The 20681-nt window shown below is 37.9% G+C and overlaps 1 protein-coding gene across 1 annotated transcript in view; it reads left to right on the top strand.

Annotated features, from left to right (window-relative positions):
• The first annotated feature begins 6010 nt into the window (after positions 1-6010).
• Positions 6011-20681, top strand: part of LOC150077673 (uncharacterized) — a 372161-nt gene continuing 357490 nt past the window's right edge. Inside the window, exon 1 of the mRNA XM_090384710.1 lies at positions 6011-6273. Within this exon, the coding sequence (XP_090240836.1) occupies positions 6208-6273 (66 nt within the window). The 5' untranslated portion in view covers positions 6011-6207. The remainder of the gene's footprint in view (positions 6274-20681) is intronic.

The raw sequence follows: 20681 nt of genomic DNA, 5'->3' as shown, positions 1-20681 counted from the left end.
TCGTCCTTTATCTAAACCTTGGTTCTCCAACAAATGTGCTAAGACTGTCCAAGAGAAGAATGTTGCATATCGTAACTGGCTTGTTTCTAATTCTTCAGTTTCATTTTCTGCCTACACCAAAGCTCGCAACAATTGTAAAGCAGTTATTAATCAGTCCAAACTAGAGTTTGAACAGGCAAGAGTAGAAAACTTGCTTCTTGCCCTAATGGTAGCCGAGCATTCTGGTCTCTTGCCAAAGCTATTGGCCGCAACGTTTTCCCATCTCTGCTCCCACCTCTGTCCAAACCGGATGGTTCTGTTGTCACTTCAGCCAAGGATAAAGCTGACCTGCTAGCATCCCATTTTTCTTCCAGCTCATGTATTAATGATCTTGGTAAAACACCTCCCACCATTCCTAACATGCTCCATTCAATGCCTTCTGTGGTCTTCCATCAAAAGGATATCAGAAGGATTTTGATGAATCTTGATGCTAAGAAAGATCCAGGTCCTGATGGTATTTCTCCACTTGTTCTCAAAACCTGTGCTCCTGAACTTACTCCTATTCTTTGCCGCCTTTTTTCACTTTCTTATTCCAAAGGTGTTTTTCCTTCTGCTTGGAAATTTGCTCATATCCAGCCAGTTCCTAAAAAGGGTGACAAATCCCTCCCATCCAATTATCGTCCCATTGCAATTACTTCTACTCTTTCTAAAGTAATGGAGAAATCAATTAACCGGCAACTCTTAAACTACCTAGAAACCTTCCGTCTGATCAACGATCGTCAGTATGGATTCCGTCAGTGTCGATCCACTGGTGATATTCTGGCTTATGTTACCCATTTATGGACTAATTCAATGGAAAGGTTCGGTGAAACACAAGTAGTTGCTCTTGACATCTCAAAGGCTTTTGATCGTGTTTGGCATAAAGGTCTTCTAAACAAGCTTCCATCTTATGGTTTGCCAACTGTTTTTAGTAATTGGTTATCCAGTTTTCTTTCTGATCGCTCACTGAGGGTGATGGTAGATGGCTCTCTGTCTTCTAACTTCTCCACTAATGCCGGTGTCCCCCAAGGTTCAGTTCTTTCCCCCACTCTTTTCCTCTTGTATATCAATGACCTTCTTCCATTGACTGGAAATCCTATCCATAGTTTTGCCGATGATAGCACATTGCATTCAACTTTCCATTTTGAGAAACCTTGTCCTGCTCAATCAGCTTCAAGTTCTCGAAAATCTGCTGCCAATTCCTTAAATGCCGATCTTCAGGTAATTCTCCAGTGGGGCAAAGACAACTTAGTTGATTTCAACCCTTCTAAAACTCAGTCTTGTCTTATATCTCGCAAAAAGGATTCTTCTGCTCCTATGCTTATCTTTTGTGACACTCCGATTTCTAGGCAAAATGATATATCTCTTTTGGGGATTACCCTGACTTCTAATCTCTCTTGGCACAAGCACATTGCAAATATTGCTTCCTCTGCATCTAAAAAACTTGGTTTTCTCTTTCGCTCTCGGCGTTACTTTTCTTCCAAACAGCTGCTCACTCTGTATAAATCGCAAATCCGCCCTGCCATGGAATATTGTTCCCACATCTGGGGTGGTGCCCCCAAAACCTCTCTCAGTTTTCTTGATTCCATTCAGAAGAGGGCAGTTAGGTTAATTAATGATTCATCTCTAACAGAGTCTCTCCACTCGCTTTCTCATAGACGTACTGTTTCTGCTGCATGCCTCTTCTACAGATACTTCCATGGGCACTGTTCTTCTGAATTGGCTTCTATAATTCCCGCTCTCTCTTTCAAAACAGTCCGAACACGTGCCGCCACCAGCCAACATCCATTTACTGTCCAGCTTCAAACCCACAGAACCAACTTTTCATCTTCCTCATTTATTCATTCAACTGCCGTTTTCTGGAACAACCTTCCTTCATACGTATTTCCTGAAAATTACAATCTACAGAAGTTCAAGTCCAATGTCAACAAATATCTTCTTTCGTCTTTTCAACCTCCAACCCAAGCACGGTACTAAGTACTATAGGTTCTAATACCTCTCGTGTTTGGGGTTCTCATAAAAAAAAAAAAAAAAAAGCTATCCGTTCCAGCTTTCTCTCATTCCATAGCTTCCATTACCCGCAACACCCTTGCAGCCGCTATTTACTCACATTAACTCAGTGGTTAGGCCTTGTAACTCTCTTCAACAGCTGTGCTGTATCAAGATACTAACAACGCTTAGTTGGTAGTAGTGAGAGTAGCATTCCTTTCTGACGCCCATGATGATGTCAAGCTTATCGATGGTTGCTGCTCTTAACCATACCATTCAGCCTTGTCTGCCTTCTGATTGGCTTCTCTGTTGAATATATCAATCTTTTACAGCACCAGAGAACTTCTTGGTGAACAATTGTTCTCCAAGAAGTTAACTGCTGCTGTAATTTACCAGAGTTGATATGGATGTTTGAATGTCGTCCATGTTTTGAAATATCGTATACAGAAACCGTTCCGAATTACTAAATATTTGGAAATTCATAGGTTGGTGGGTGCCCTCCATACAAGCAAGATTTCGACCGCATTTGAAATAACATATTGAAAGAGTAGAATTCATTTTTCACAAATAAAGTGCTAAAATGGTATAGTGATAATGTAATCGCGATGGTGGGCAAAAGACATTCTAGATAAGACAGCAGTAATAGCTCAGACACAGCATGGGTTTGTTAAGGGGAAGTACTGTCTGACCAATATGATTGGATACTGCGATGTGGTCACAAAGGAACTGGATGCAGAAAAATAATTTAGATATCATATACTTGGATTTCAAGAAAGCTTTTGATACTGTTGCACATGGAAGACTGCTGTACAAAGTGGAGCGTTATGGCATTAAGGGCAAGTTACTGTAAGGGATAAAGGGATGGTTGAGTGGGAGACAGAGAGAGTGGTAATAAATGGACACTGCGCAGGAGACGGCAGAGAGTGGTAATAAATGGACACTGCTCTACGTGGACTAATGTTATTAGCGGAGTCCCACAGGGTTCGGTTCTGGCCCCATCGTTGTTTTGTGTATTTATCAATGATATCGATGAAGGTATATCAGGTTTAATGTCCAAGTTTGCAGATAATACAAAGGTTGGCAGGGCTGTTAATGATAGTAAAGACAGTATGCTACTGCAACAGGATCTAGAAAAGTTAGGCAGATGGGCTGGAAGTGGCAACTAAATTTTAACGTTGACAAATGCAAAGTACTCCATATGGATAGAAGTAACCCAATTGAAACGTACCAACTGTGTCGTACTACATTGAGGAAGGTAGAGAATGAAAAAGACCTGGTAATTGTGCAGTCAGATATGAAGTTCTCTGAGGAGTGCAGACGGATTGCTAGAGCAGGTCATGGAGGTTTGTCAATGATATATAGGAATTTTGCTAGCAGAGACAAGAAGGTGATTATCCCTTTGTATAAGGCAATGGTCAGCCACACCTTGAGTACTGTATACAGGTCTGGAGGCCTCATTTTAGGAAGGATGTTGAGTTGCTAGAACGAGTACAGAGAAGGGCGACAAGATTTGTGAAAGGAACAAAGTGGTGCGATTACAAAGAAAGGCTTTAGTTCTGCAAAGGCTTTAGTTCTGCAAGTTGCAGCATCTGGAGACTATGCACCTGCGAGGTGATCTGATCGGGGTGTATAAGGGCTTCAATGCTTTGAGCAGGCTCAATGCTGACAGTTTACTTCCTCTTGCTCAGATTAAGAACCTGAGGGAGCATAGATTCAAATTGAGGAAAAACAGTTGTAGAATAGGTGTGCGGAAGTTTGCCTTTAGCCAGCGGGTAGGTGATTGCTGAAACAGACTTCCATCCGTTGTGGAAGTTGATAGCGTAAATAAAAATAAGGCTGAACTAGACAAACATTTGGAGTGACCGCATGGGTGAAATGGGAAGGGTTTTTTTTTTTTTTTTTTTGTCTAATGCTGTATGAGCTTGCTTTCTTGCATCATATACCTCAACTAATGCTAATGCTAATATCCTGTGAACACCCGTGTCACCATGAATCTAACTAACAATACAGTTGAAGAATGCAATGGTATTCTTCCTTTTATTTTATTTTTTATATTATTTTTTTTTTTTTTGCACTAAAGCAACAAAAGCTAGAAGCATCAGTGCATTCCGTTTGTACATTGCCTTAATTCTATGGTGGCTTTGTCTGCTCTGCTGAATGAAATCCAGAATTTCATTGGTGGAGATTGTGCGATCCTCTCATAAGACTGAGCAGCGGATTCGAATTCGAACCTTTTCCACACCATGTGAAAGGATTATTGCTGTATTGGGACTTGTGACTATACAACCAAGATATATGGCTTCTGCCTATATAAAATTGTCCTTATTGTTTCCACTCTACCTTTTATTGTTCCACTCTACCTTCTATTGGTCTTCAGTTTCAAAAAGTAGAAACGTTTTGCAACAGATAATTAAACATGGTATGCATATGTAAGTTGTCACACGGTATGATCACAAGTTCCTTGGTTTCATGGGGCTTCTTATTCGATCCCCTATTGGGAAGACAGCTGATCTTTCCGAAATTCAGAAAGGTTTTATTTGTTTAGCAATTGAGAAAACAAAGGAAATCATTAGTATGTCAAATGCAACCATCTCAAATGTTTACAATGAGCGAAATATGAAATGAAAATGAAGCTCTGAAAGGAAGAAATTTGGCAAGAATTCGACATTCGAAGAACGAGACGGCAGCAATTTAAAGCGAATTGTGCGTCAGAATAGAAGGTCCAGTGTGCAACAAATGACCTGAGTTTAGGCAAAAGAAAGGCCATTTCCAACCAAACTATGTAGAGAGATTTGGGAGTTGTGTGCCTATATGAAAGCCACGCCTCTTTTCTGTAAAATGTAGACATATTCGATAGGAGTTGTGCCACCAACGCCAAGACTGGACTCCGGAACGATAGAAAAGACCATGTGGTCAAAAAAGTCTCGATTTATACTTATTTGCACCAATGATAGGGTGCCTCTGAACCTCATGATTTCATGCACCCAGACTGCCTTCTGTCCACCACTCAAGCAGCTGGAGGTGGTATCATGGTATGTGTACGTTTTGTTGGTACTAGCTGTGTTTGCTAATAATACCTTTAGAAGATCTTGATATCCAATTTATATCTTTCCGTAGTATCGAACTAACTTCACTTTTACCTGAATTGCGAGAGATTTTTCAAAGCTACAACGCAACAACCCACCATGTAAAATTTTTTCGTGAATAATTCGTGAGATTTCCAACAAACTGCTCTGGCAGCTTAAATCTGTAGATCTGGATCCAGTTGAGGATGTCTAGGATATGTTGGAAAGGAAGTTCAGCTTTGCAATTCTCTACCGATCACAGTTATGAAGCTGACAAATATCTTGTTGGAATATGAATTGATGAATGGTCTAATCTGGAGCTAGACTCCCTCATACACTTAGTGGAACCCTTGCCATGACATGCACGGGCTGTGATTTGCAAAAGATGGCACTACTAGATATTAAATAATGATTTATAATTTCTTGGCCACTGAGTGTAATAATACAGGAAGTATGCATTGCCCTGTACTTTGAAAGTGAAAAGCATTTGAGGAGCAGCAGATTTTTTGGTTAATGGTTATGTAATAGAGTATCATTTACCATGTCGAAAATTTGCATATTGGAACTGTTTATTATTAAAATATTAAATAAATATAAATTGTTTCTTGTCTGTTTGCTGCGTTCATAATTGCATTATAACGGAAATAGTTAAACGAAAAAATGAAGTCGACTAGTGATGTAATCGAGTTGCTCAAAGGATACGCCTTTCTTGAAAAGGAATTTCAGGAAACTGTGAATCATTTCCACATTCGCGATATCTAAATCTAAATCAGCGTCGACGTGCTCTACTGTTTCACAGACAGTTTTTAAAAAAAATATTGCGGGGTATAAATTTCTTTCTGAGAATTACTCTTTGCTAGAAAATATCCGCGTGAGGGCGCTGTGCGGCTGCAGAATTGCTCGTGTCTGCAATCAGACGCTGCTAATCACTAGAAGAAGGAAAACGTTGTGCGGCGAGATACGGCTATCGTTCAGCAGAAGAAAGTAGTTCGATTCGCATAGCCGATGCGTTGGCCATTGATATACTTGTTTCGCGTTATACGTTCTATTTAGGGACGCATTTGTGTGAAATAGCCATAATTTCAGTGATATTGTGTGAGAATATACTGGTGACTGAGAGTAATAAGCCTCAGGAATGTGGAATAAGCCCTTCGTTTTAGTCCTGGCAGTACTAGTCTGGAGATTTACGGAATCTGGAAAGGTAAGTGGAGTGATGTTTGTTTAGTTAACCTTTGAATGGGTGGTGAGTACGTGAAAATATACCGTTAAGCGAAACACGCTTCTGTTACGTCGAGATTTCATTCAACCAGAGAGACCTACGATGAGGGTGTTCAGGTAGGCTATTCGCTGTAATATTTTCGATTGCAAAACTGTAATTGTACTTGTGACTTCCTGTAAGATTCGTCAAATGTTTTTCATTGCTGAAGAATATATTGCGATGAACATGTTAATTAATGTAATAATGTGTAGAAAAAGACACGTTTGCTGATGTAATTAATGAAAGGGATGCCCAGAAACAAATGACATGCACTGATTTAAATAGACGGTGCTAATGTTTAGGAACATTAACATTATTTTAAAATAAACTCTAATCCATATCAATAAATTCCCTTTTTGATATGGATTTAGCTCACCAGCTGATGGTGTGATATGGCTTTCTGATAGGTTTGTCATTATTTTTGTCGGAATTAACCAAAACTGTCACTGTTTGAAATTGTTCATCTGATACGCAGTGTTTAATTTCAATTAAACACTGCGAATATTAATGCAGTGTTTAATTTCAGTTAAACACTGCATTAATATTCAATTAATGATACGCAGTGTTTTATTTATTTATTTTTAATACAGTGCTAAGATTGTATTAGTCAGCTGGAATTTGGATCAAGTGCATTTCTAAATGACTTGTGGTTTAAAATATCACAATCAGTAAAACAGGCATGGCTTTTATTTGTCTGTTTTCTGATTTTAGGTTACTGAATTGAATTACTCTTGCTTTTAATTTAAATATGAATCAATTTTACAATGAGATGATTTTGAAATTAATTCAAAATGTCACTTTCTTTTATTCAACTCAAATTATTGTATTCTGTTTATCGTTGTAATGTACGCTAAGGATTAGCGTACACTACAAATTATCCGGTTACTTATTTAATTTATTATTTTTTTAACTGCCAGACATATTAACTTTATAAAATTTCTCATCAGCAGAATGTTGCCTGCTAAATTGGAGGAATTGTTTCTTACAGATAAACAATAAATAATCGTATCCTCTACAGTAAGCAGTACAGTTAAACCTCTACAAGGAATGGATATTCCTAATTTATATTTTATTTCTATATTTCTTTAATCAAAAATGTGTTAGTAACAAATCTTTATTGATTATGATCTATCTTTGATTGCTCTTTGAAAGATCACTTTCTAAGAGGTGAAAACCATTGAAAAGACTGCAAATCTTTGAGGGATTCTCCTCCCCGTATTCCATTCATGAGTTAATTTTAGTAATTAGGAAACCGTATGGGGAGCCATCTCTTATGGAGAAATCATCCCAGTCGCCGATCAACGGACTGGAATTTGAACCGACTACTTGACATGTAGGGCTACAGTTATTACCCCCAAGTACCAGTGACATTCTATTCATCACTGCCACTCGGAGAATAAAGGCAGAGAGTTTTCATTCTGATAGCTTCCCATACTTATAGGTTGTATTCTGCATTCTGTGCAGAACAGAGACCACTTCCTTTTCGATAGTTCATTTCCAGACTGTCCCAGGGTATTCTGGTGACAGACTTCCGCAGGGAAGGAGGAGGGAAACTCCTCCGGAGGGAAGGAGGAGGGAGGCAGTGCCTTCACCTGGAATTTGAAAGAACAGAAGTAAAACATATATAAAAAAATATATATATATCTTTTATAATACAATCTGAATTGTATTTTTTCAAGAAATAAAACTTTTATGTAATTATATAACTTTAATAATAATAATAATAAACACGTTTCTTTGTTAATCAAAAATTGGATTTTCTCCATAATTGTTTTCCTTGATTTTGATGATAATAACCGAATCCTAGTTTCGCTGCCGAAAGTCCTTGACGCCGAAAAAACATTTTTTCCTGATATTCATCTGGGAAGGGATTGGAGTGTCTGCTGAATATCTATATTCCTTAATTGTTTGCTCATCATCTAGGAAGCTGTATATATTTAAATTTCATGAATAGTAGTGCAAAGAAAATCATCCTTCAGTGCAAGATTATTTCTCCTATTAAATCATTTTTTCACGATAATCAAAACCTTTTGCCTTAGAATAAATTAAAATGTCAGCTGTGTATTGCTTTTTTAAAGTCTTGTTACTTGATTTTAAAGACCACAGCTAAGTTCAGGTCTTTCGATTACTGATTGAAGTTCTTAAAGTCGATTGAAGTCTGTTGCATATTGAAGTTCTTAAATAGCAAATAATTATAATCAATTATAGGATCCTTACATTCTACACCGTACGGAACAGGCCTGGGATCGAATCCCTAGACGGAAGGAAGTTTTATGAGCTTCTTTTCACGCCGAGGCTGAGTTAATCGATATTGAGCGGAACTGCACGGTTGTTTACTACCCCCGGAAACTTGGATACACGCAATATTCAGACAGAATACACTGACCCTTCATGGCGTTTAGTTGCTTTTGTGCAAGAACAACCAACAACGACATTTATAGGAATTGCCAACCTTCACTGATCTAGCAAAAAAAGAACTCTTCATTTGCTCTCACTGAAAAACCACATGTAGTTTTGCTATGCTAGAGCTGTGGTGCTCATTATTTGATATCAGCTTTTTCACAGTAAAATTGTATTTGAATTTTGCACAGTAAAATTGCATTCTTCAAGTCAATTTCATTTTGTTATTGTAAATTTTAAGAATTTTTTTAAAAATAATTAAAGAGGAAAAGAGATTGTTTGTCCAAATGAATTTAAACACTAAGATTGTCTTTATTTTTATTATTTCCGTCATTAAAGTAATCCTGGATTCTTATAAATTGATTTGTCCCATGGCCCAAAGACCGACGCACAAAACACATATCCTTATTATAGGAATTAAGTTAGAATTTTTACAAGGCATCAATAGAATTAAAGCAGGAAAATTTAGGTGGAAGTTTATTCTAACAATACTCTTTGGCTTAAATCTTAGATGATTACTTATAATTTAGCAGGACAGGCTTATTTGAGCTCCCTTCATGGGTATCGGTCAATTAATCATAATTTTGTACATTACATTTAATAATATTCATCCGACATATAAGATCGGCGCTTATATTTATACTTGAGACATCATATTTCGCTTTCTTGGAGAATTTAACGATTTATTCAGATGCAGTGTATGATGAGTGAGGAGCAGTTCACTGGTAAGAAGCTATTCAAGATTTATTTCCATCGTCTTTATTACACCGGTGATTAGCGAAGTGGAAATCAGTAAACAGAAGTTATGATGGAATTTGTCGATTTTACCAGTTTTATAATATAAGAATTCTGTCTATTTAATTTTCACAAATATTCGGGCTTATTTGGGAAGAATACATTTCGTTATGTGTGGCATACAAATTTTCTGTGTTTTTCGAAACTAAAGTTTTTAATCCTAAAATTGTCACATCGAAACCTCATGGTTTCAATTTCAAAGGATTTTAATTAGCATAAATAACTCATGCTAATTTAGTAAAGTTTAAAAGTACGAGTACAATCCATTTTGTTAAATCTGTTGCCAAAATATATTCAGTCTTGGCAAAGCACTAAGGATTTTATTTGTTTTTAATGAGCAAAGTGCAACGTGCGTGAATCCAAAAAATATAAGTGGACTTTGTAACGATGTATAAATTTTAATACGATTCAAAAGAAGACTGAAAATTTGTGGAACTCTTTCGTTGCTGCTAGTTAAGCATAAAATCTTTAAAAACAATGTCATTGTTTACTCTTCCGGAACTTTGTTCTGCCCAATTAGAAGGCTGCAGTGCCTAACTTCGATACCGAGCAAGAGAACAGCTATTTCACTTCAATAGACCTAAAGAACATCGAGGCCATTACGCGAGAATTAAAAACAAAAGGATACGGTTTTCACTGTCAGAGAGGAGACTAATGGAATAATTGACTACTGCCGAGGACTTCCTGGCAGCTTTTGAACAACAACAATTTGTAACGCTCCTGAGGAACAACCATAACGCGATTCATTTCCCCAATTTTTAGTAATGTCATGAAAATGTCATTTGGACTTGTCGGATCGTCCTCAACATCGTTAATCTAAACCAGTTTCAACTTTAAGACTTCAAAATGAACAACGGCTTTGATTCCATCGTCTTCTTACAAAACGAGAATAAATGAATGTTCTGAATGAAACTGCCTTTTCTAGTATCGTAATGCTGAAGAATTGCCAAATAATATGCTGAATTCCTGACGATAGCATTCTGCGTTATACAAACACAGAGTTTAATTTTTTAAAACTTTGTTTTTCTAATTAGTGATTTAAATTATTGTTTCATTATATTGTATACAGTCAATTATTGCATAATTTACGAGGCTTGAACTGAACAAACCTCATGCGCTGTTTAGTTGAAGTCTCGTAAAACTAAAAATTCCTTTTAAAATTTATAGTTTTTCGTCATCGTGGTGGTGTATTTCTGTAAAATCTGCATTAAGTATCGATGTCGACTTTTAAATCCAATTTTCTAATCTTTCCTTTGAAAACTAATACTTTATTAAACTGCAAGTTAAACTGTAAAGAAAGAGGTAAGTGTATACAGTACTCCCTTATGTAAAAGGCAAAACTCTACATGACATCGCTCTTATTGAAGCTATATGTGTATATGGGAAGCCTTGATTATGTAAGAGTAACTGAAACTTTCCTTGTTGCCTGTTCGCTACTGTTTTGAAAATTGATTTTCAAAACAATCCTTCAATGTGAAAACTTTGTTATAAGACATTACAGTATCGAAAGTTTACTTTTCGAGAACTCGCAAACGTACCTTCCGACGAATTCCATGAATTACTTTCGTGTGATGAAGAAGATGAAAACAAATTCTCGGGTTTTGAAAGGTGAGCAACAATGTACACTGAGTAGCTACTTTATGTAGTACACCTACACTTCTCAGGAAATGGAGAGCTCCTTCAGTAACGGATTCCTAGACATGGACATGTTTTGTATCTTATGTAGGGTGGCTCCTGGACGATAGTTCAACTTCTCCATGGTACACTCTGATGATACGTAACTGTGTAAAATGGCCAGCTCTAAGGATCTCTAGATACCTTGGGACACTGTGTGCACTTCATTTCTACAATGGGCAAGACGAAAGATATAAAAACTTGATTATGTTACTTAAATCGTGGTCAGGTAGTCGGCACCAGAAGCACCGGTATGAAAATATCAGAAAATGTCAGAGCTTTCACCTATTCACGGATGACCGCGTCTCGGGTGTGTTGAGATTAGTCAAATAACCAAATACTATCCAACCATCGGCGATCTTCTGGTCGGAAACAGCTCGTTGATGACGGTCATAGTGGCATAGTGGCATAGTGGCATAGTGTTTTGTGGAAGGCGCCACCGGTGGTTTCCCACATCTGCGCCATGGTACTTTGTGAAGAATTTACAGAATCTCTGTAAAAGCCAGAAACAGTGTGGTGTCTGGTTTGTGACAGAGTTGTGCTGTGTTCTGTTGTTCTGTCTCTGGCTGCTTAGCCGCAAGGCCCCTAAGGGAACCCCACGTTGCCCGCCACCACCACTGGGAGGTGAGCCAGGCTGCCCATTATACTCTGGCTGGCCTCCGCCAGGGTTGCCTGAGCTTCCTGACGGAGCCAAAAAAAAAAAAAATAAATAAATAAAAATAAAAATAAAAAAAATAATAATAATAATAAAAAAAATAAAATAAAAAATAAATAAAATAAATAAAAATAAAAAGTAATATAAGTAAATAAATAAATAAAAAGAAATAAAAAATTTAAAAAAAAAATAATAAAATAAAAAAAAAATAAATAAAAAAAAATAAAAAAATAATAATAATAATAAAAATAAAAAAATAATAAATAAATTAATTAAAAAATTAAGTAAAATAAAGTAACAGATTAAAAAAAAAAAAAAAAAAAAAAAAAAAGGGAAGAGCGAGAGAGGAGCATAGAAAAAGAGAGGATTTGAGGGAGAATGAATTTGGGTGGGTTGACAGGGGAGAATAAATCCACCCTAATTTAGGCGAAGTATAGGAAAGAGTGTGGGTTTAAAAGTCACAGGGGACAGGTGCCCCTGTGTAATTGTCAATGGCATAGTGCCTGTAGATCCCGCACTGAGGTCAGTGCCAGCAATCCCGCACCTAGATCGGTGCCAGCAATCCCGCACCTAGATCGGTGCCAGCAGTATATCCTACCCATTTCGGGTTTGCGATGACTTTTAAATCCCGCACTCCGAGGAGTGCCAGCATCCCGCACCTTGGATGGTGCCTGCAGTGGATCCTACCCTATTAGGGTTTGCATAATTATGTCTGCGTTTTTTCCGGGGGAATGGAGAGTTATCCCACGCCGGTCCGGTTTAGTTCTTGGGCTCTGAGTTCTGCAATCTTAGCTCGCCTAAGTGCAAATGTTTCTTGTGCATAGGTGGTTAATGCCTTATAGGTATCTTCCTCGAGTAGCAGAGTGAATTCTTGATTGCGAGGGTTTCTCTGTATTGTGGTGAGGAATTTAAGCCTAATGTTGTCGTAGCTGGGGCACTCATACATGAGGTGCCCCCAGGACTCCTCTTCGCCGCAGTGGCAACGTGGGTCATTCTCGATTCCCATGGCGGTCAGTTTTTGTTGGAAGGATCCATGGCCGGTGATGATAAAGGTCACATGGAGGCCAGGCGAAAACCAGGGTGGAGGTTCTGGGTGAGTTGAACTTATGGATGGAAGGAATCGTTTTGTGATGGCCCCTTTTGTTGTAGTGTCCCAGTCATGTTGCCATATCTCTTGTAGATGTTTGGTTATCCGTTGTCTTTCCTGCCTGGTGCCGTTTGTGGTGTCAAGTTGAAAATTTAGCAGTTGGGTTGGAACTCCCTTCCTTAAGTGATAAAAAAGCCCTCTTTTAACCACTTCTAAGTATAGTGGCTGACATCCAGTTAATACCTGCAGAGCAGGGGTGCTGACGGTGCGGCATGCCCTGCAAATTGAAAGGAGCATGAACCTCTGGATTGAATCCAGCTTACGTTTATTTCTTGCTAGGATGGCTTTTCGGTACCAGATGGAGGCACCATAACAGACAATTGGCACGTATGCCGCTTGGTATATCAGAGTAAGAGCTTTGTGCTTCAGCCCCCAGTCTGCCCTGCTGACCCGCCTTATCATAGCACTGTACCTTTGAATTTTGTTGGCTAGATACTTTAGGTGGTGGTGGAAGGTAAGCCCCGAGTCTAAGAAGATACCTAGGAGCTTGACTTCAGCGTGCAGCCGTATGGGCATAAAGTTTAATTTTATTGTAGGTGGTCTTGTGATTTGTAGTCTGCCTTTAAGGAGTATGGACTTTGTTTTCTCTCCTGAAATGGTAAGGTTGTGCAGGGCTGCCCAGTTCTGAAGTTTTACCAGTGCTCCATTTGCCATTTTCTCTAAGTTCGTCCTGGTGTTAGCACATACCAAAAGGACAAGATCATCCGCGAAGGCCAAGGGCTCAACACCTCCCAGGTCCATGCCCAGGAACTCATCCAGGACAATAGACCAGAGGAAAGGGCCAAGCACAGAGCCCTGCGGACAGCCTCGATCGATGTACCTAGTCACTGTCTGGAATCTGTTGGTAACTTGGACTTTTCTACCAGTTAAATATGACCTTAAACTGTTGTATAGGTTGTTGGAAACATTTGATTGCCGAAGCCTCCGAAGAACACTGGGCCACCATAGTCGATCAAAGGCCCCAGCGAAGTCTACCATGATTGCAAGGGAGTACTTAAAGGCTGTGTGAGTTGCTTGATGACGGTCAACACGACTTGCGCTGAGTAGTAAAAAGACTACAGTCAGTCGAATAAGAAATTAGTACAACAGTGGTAAAGAGGAATTTCAGAACGCACAACATATCTTGTCACTGATGGGGATACCGCAACCGACGACCGAATCAGATTCCACTCCTGTCTGAAAAATCGAGTCGGTACGGTTACGGGAAGAATCGGTACGGGTCCGTACGGGAAGAACTAAAATAAAGGGAGAAAATCTGATGCATCTAAGGTTTTTTTTTTTTTTTTTTTTTATGAAAACCCCAAACACGAAAGGTATCAAAACCTATAGTACTTAGTACCGTGCATGGGTTGAAGGAGAAGTATGGGGGGGGGGGGATGCCGGAAACTTTGCTCTAGAGACTAAACTTTTTGCCGGGGATGTGATAATTGCAGAAGACATGTTGGTCTTAGAAAGAAGTTTAAGCAAGCTTAAGCCTCTAGCAAAATAGGACTAAAAATAAACAGCAAAAACAAAGATAATGATCAATATTCACGTACCTATAAGAAGATGGAGACCAAGGGAAGAAATCAAAGGAATTCAACTTGGCTGGACAGCGTATGGGAAAACGAGAAATACATTGAGATGAGAAAATTCCGAAAGGCTAAAATGAAGAATATTTGTCATATCATATGGAAGTGAAACGGTGATTAAACACAACGGAGGACGGAAGAAACATGCTGGGAATTACCCTAAAAATAAAGTGACACGCATAAAGTGCTTAAAGCGTAAATGATCTGGGCATATTGCAAGATATAGTGACGAAAGATGGCGCAGAAAATGGTCCATTTTCGTCCCTACTTTTTGCAATATTTACATCTCTGCAGAAGTGAAATGAACGGGAGCTGCGGTGGCAAGGCGAGCATGGAGAGATCTTCAACGGTAGAAAAAGGGAAGAGGAAGAAGATAATATTATAGAGAAGGAACGTATTGCTTCACTATTGAATGAAATTCATCCCGGAATTATTATTATTATTATTTTGATTGAGTAATTGCCCCTCCCGCAACTATGAATCGAATTTATGAGGAAAAATAACCAGATAGAAAAACCACAGCTGCAAGATCATGCGGAGGCCGGGCTGCCAAAGCTCTTAAAAAACAAACATAACACAAGTAGGAAGAGGGAGAGAAAAAAAGAAAAAAAGAAACTGAGGTATTCAAAATCACAACAAACGTTAAACTCTAACCGTGCGTTAAATGCAATTTGCACAGAGCATATCACTAGATTAATATTCATGCAAATTTATAAACACCAATCAACACCTTAAAAATAAAATATTTCAATTAAAACTGCAGCACGTAATAATCGGATAATGAAATCACGCAATACCTCAATTATGTCCTAAATTCGTTTCTGGCGCTTTAGACGAGTTAACTCCCCCCCCCTCTGACTAGGTCATGAACTACAAGGGTGGGCCATAAAAAAGTAGTTCGTAAGCTTTATTGCAGTTGATATTGTGCCGTACCTTAATAAACCGGTTGCAAATCATAAATGCATGTCAGAGACCTCCTATGCTAACCTTGATCACGGCACTCGAGCTACATAAGAGCAGCAGTAGCAATCATTTTCACCAAGATGGGTCCTTGGCATAATCCGTAAGCAGTAAAATAGTTATCCTTATAATATGAAATTTATATTTGAACAATAATAATACTGAAAATTCAAAACATGATGTTATAAGTAAGCTCTTATCATGTATGTATACAATAAATAAATCAATCAAATAATTTATTTATTCATTGCGAATCATTTTAGATTCCCTGAACACACTTGGGTTTTCCTTCGCATTTATTTAATCATGATACCAAATAAAATCGTCATCCCCGAAACAAGTGCCCTGGCAAAATTGCATTAAGCATCCCATCTATAATCATTTGTCTCTCTGCGCAATAAAGAGTAAATTGAACTCAATTCTCTGTTCAATGAATCATCTTTGAAAAATTTTTCAGATTTCTTTTATGAGAAGAATGGGATGAGAATTTGAAGCGGTATGTTTTATACACATAAACTGGAACTTTTCTCAGACTACCAGGAGAAATAATTCTAAGAAAAAAAATTCAATCCTCTAATTATTAGATTAGAAAATTCTCAACAACTATGTGCAATCAGCGAAGGTTTTTCCTTCACCTGAAGCACCAAACAGTAATGATACGTGACATTGAAAGAATCCTTTATAAAATTATCAGTCAGATAATCATAGATAGTCAGTGCTGAATGATCTCGCTGCTATTTATATATGATGCTCACAAAAACTACTAATGAGAAGAGAAAAACCAGGAGAACAAAAAATAATAATAATAATAATAATAATTTAGCATGTCTCCACCAGATGGCAATAAATTATTTTCTCGTCCAAAAGTATATAGGGAAATTTTCACCGCGGGGGTATCACGTTACTGTAACTCATTAAAATGGAATTAAATTCCAATATCAATTTCTCAGAAAGGTGATGAAAAATTTCGAAACAACTCCAAGATCATATTTTGTATTGAAATTCACTGCGTAATTGAAAAATGAATAATGGGCCATGAAACATTTTGTGATTCACAATTCATCCAGTGGAGAGATTATCCCGTTGGTAATCTCTCGTTGCCCTGGGGATAAAACTTTTCTCGCGACTTTCGGATTCATCTTTTTTGCGAAGAAAGCTTGCTGTTGTCTGGTTGATACTTTTTTTTTTTTTTTTTTTTTTATGATAACCCCAAACACGAGAGGTATTAGAACCTATAGTACTTAGTACCGTGCTTGGGTTTGAGGTTAAGAAGACGAAAGAAGATATTTGTTGACATTGGACTTGAACTTCTGTAGATTGTAATTTTCAGGAAATACGTATGAAGGAAGGTTGTTCCAGAAAACGGCAGTTGAATGAATAAATGAGGAAGATGAAAAGTTGGTTCTGTGGGTTTGAAGTTGGACAGTAAATGGATGTTGGCTGGTGGCGGCACGTGTTCGGACTGTTTTGAAAGAGAGAGCAGGAATTATAGAAGCCAATTCAGAAGAACAGTGCCCATGGAAGTATCTGTAGAAGAGGCATGCAGCAGAAACAGTGCGTCTATGAGAAAGCGAGTGGAGAGACTCTGTTAGAGATGAATCATTAATTAACCTAACTGCCCTCTTCTGAATGGAATCAAGAAGCCGGAGAGAGGTTTTGGGGTCACCACCCCAGATATGGGAACAATATTCCATGGCAGGGCGAATTTGCGATTTATACAGAGCGAGAAGCTGTTTGGAAGAAAAGTAACGCCGAGAGCGAAAGAGAAAACCAAGTTTTTTAGATGCAGAGGAAGCAATATTTGTAATGTGCTTGTGCCAAGAGAGATTAGAAGTCAGGGTAATCCCCAAAAGAGATATATCATTTTGCCTAGAAATCGGAGTGTCACTAAAGATAAGCATAGGAGTAGAAGAATCCTTTTTGCGAGATATAAGACAAGACTGAGTTTTAGAAGGGTTGAAATCAACTAAGTTGTCTTTGCCCCACTGGAGAATTACCTGAAGATCGGCATTTAAGGAATTGGTAGCAAATTTTCGAGAAGGTGAAGCTGATTGAGCAGGACAAGGTTTCTCAAAATGGAAAGTTGAATGCAATGTGCTATCATCGGCAAAACTATGGATAGGATTTCCAGTCAATGGAAGAAGGTCATTGATATACAAGAGGAAAAGAGTGGGGGAAAGAACTGAACCTTGGGGGACACCGGCATTAGTGGAGAAGTTAGAAGACAGAGAGCCATCTACCATCACCCTCAGTGAGCGATCAGAGAGAAAACTGGATAACCAATTACTAAAAACAGTTGGCAAACCATAAGATGGAAGCTTGTTTAGAAGACCTTTATGCCAAACACGATCAAAAGCCTTTGAGATGTCAAGAGCAACTACTTGTGTTTCACCGAACCTTTCCATTGAATTAGTCCATAAATGGGTAACATAAGCCAGAATATCTCCAGTGGATCGACACTGACGGAATCCATACTGGTGATCGTTGATCAGACGGAAGGTTTCTAGGTAGTTTAAGAGTTGGCGGTTAATTGATTTCTCCAGTACTTTAGAAAGAGTAGAAGTAATTGCAATGGAACGATAATTGGATGGGAGGGATTTGTCACCCTTTTTAGGAACTGGCTGGATATGAGCAAATTTCCAAGCAGAAGGAAAAACACCTTTGGAATAAGAAAGTGAAAACACTGTGGAAGACAGCAGAAGTGAAGCTGTTTAGTTTAAAAAATTAAAATACTGAGGTGACTAATTAATTTGAAGAGCGGTTTCATGTCATGAATGTTTCTTAATGAGGTATCAAATAGAATTTTTTTGGGGGGTTTCACAAGTTGGTTGATATGGTCAACTCGGCAAGACTTCAGATTTGTGAGGCAAATTCAAGTTTCGGAAGAACAATAGCTTTATTTAATAGAACAGACGTCTGCCATTGGCGAATTGGAAGGTGTTTCTCTCGATAACTCTTCCAATTCACTAACCCCGGATGTCCTTTGTTAGATAAACCGTTTGCATGATCTGACTGTCAAAGCTGCAAAATGTAATCTCTAGATCCTCTGCGTTTGTTCCCTGTCAGAGACTCTGTCTAATAAAATATATATGAAGTACTGACTCGAGATCTTTTTATCATTATTTTTTTCCTCAGTTCCAGGAAGAAAAGTGTGAACATTTATTCAAATTTACTTCTAAAATGTTAGCTTCTGCCCATAAATAGAAACTGCACATGGCATCCTGAAGGATGATGGTTATCGTTTGAGTCATCCTCTGACATGAAAAACATACCTGCAAACGTAAGCATACGGACCTACTTATCTATATCTATTTTTGCGAAATCATTGATAAAAATTGCAAACATGAGTGCAAGCAATGTTACTAACAGATTTTTCATAGTAAATAAACAATGTGAAGGAGTATTTCTTAAGTAATAATCGGGGTCAGAGCTGTGGTTATCTGAGTAGGCAGAGAGGCTGTTCAAAAAGTTAAAAAAAAAAAAAAAATCATCGCATTACAAAAAAAATCATCGGACCATAACTAGTGAATGGTCCCTAAGGTTTAGTTAGGCTTTGTAAATTGTATCTCTAAATTGGGTGTATTCTACGGTCTGTTTGTAGATTTCTGTGTTGCATATATATAAAACAGTACATACAAAACTTTTCCAAAGGCCGACTCACTTAGCTATGGAGTGACAAAATTGCCTAAACGTTTCTCCCATCCAAACGGAAATTAAACTCAAGCCTTTTCCACAATGCGTGGTAAAACAGCAAGCTACTGAGATAATATTGATGCCTTTTACATTTAAATGAGATGTAAAAGATACCGAAGAAAATGAGTAAAATGAATGAGTGAGGAAGGTCTGTTTCTCCTTAATAGGTGCGACAAGAGGTAAAAATATAAAATGTCGGCATATAACAGAAGGCTGGATATCATGAAATTCGCATATCGGCACGGGCAGTGGGTTGAGTAACATTAAAATAAGTTCCCTACCATCGTGGTGGAAGCAGTGGCTCTAAATTCAAAGCGGAATTAGGTGATTACCTTGTGGAAATTAAAATAATGTCAATGTGTTAAGCTTTGTGGAGATCCCGGAGTTTTCCTCCATTTTACGGTGAGTCATCTATGATGAGGCAAACTGCCAAGGAGAATAACATTAAGATTCTTAAATTAAGAGTATTCTTAATTTAATTAATATTAAGAGTTTTAAACAGTTGTGGCTTATAACCTGATCACGTCATCTTATTTGAAGATGGTGGATTCATCTAGAAAAACCAGTGTACTCTGTTGCCATACAACACACCTGCACTGTAAATTTGTTTTGGCTGGATGCTACAGGCTAAAGGTATCAGGTAGACTGGACACAGGACGATCTCATAAACCCGCTTTCCATTTCTGGAAAGTAGGCCATAGGAAAATCGGAGTTGATGTTGGGAAGAAAACGATCAAGGAAAGGAGAAAGTTGTTGGTGGGGGGGGGGTAATTTAACGAAATAAGAAGGGCGCTGCGCTCTTCCTTGTTTGGCACACCTTGCACTGAATAAACCAAAACAAACCACTGGAATGTCCATCACCATCATATCTCGAATACTAATCATGGGATCATTCCTCCGTAGAGGAAAACTAACTTACTCAAATGACCATGAACCTTTAGCTAAAGGTAATGTTCATGGTTGAAGAACAAAGAAGGACCTTCCAGACGGTGCTCCAAAAGAAATATTACTCTAAATTTCCTTGTGAATATTTTAAGTTCAACGTTCAATTAAAGTTCAAAGGCTTTCACAGCTAAGGAAATATTAATTCGAAAATGTGAATTAATAATTTGTAAAAGGGCAAAATATGAGTGAAAACTATTTATTTATATTTCACCCACTCCACCATCCGAAATTTTAACACAAAAAATAGAATAAAGTAAAATAAATTTTTCTAAAACTAAACCGACAAAAACCAATTGTCTTATAGACAAAAAGTATTTAGATAGTATGAATCAGAGTTGTAATACTCAATATGTTCTACGTTGATAATAATATTAGTAAATTAATAAGAGGAGTTTACCTCAATATAGTACGTGGAACACTTCCGTATGATACCCTCCAGAAATTAAAACGGAAAAAACGAAAAAATCGACAACTTACAACTTAATTAAATTGTTTATTTAATTATTTATAT

This window comes from Mastigoproctus giganteus, chromosome 11 (genome assembly GCF_048544385.1).
Source record: "Mastigoproctus giganteus isolate SK-2022 chromosome 11, ASM4854438v1, whole genome shotgun sequence".
Classification (NCBI taxonomy): Eukaryota; Metazoa; Arthropoda; class Arachnida; order Uropygi; family Thelyphonidae; genus Mastigoproctus; species Mastigoproctus giganteus.
Note: the sequence above shows the minus strand (reverse complement) of the source record. Positions and strands in the feature narration are given on the sequence as shown.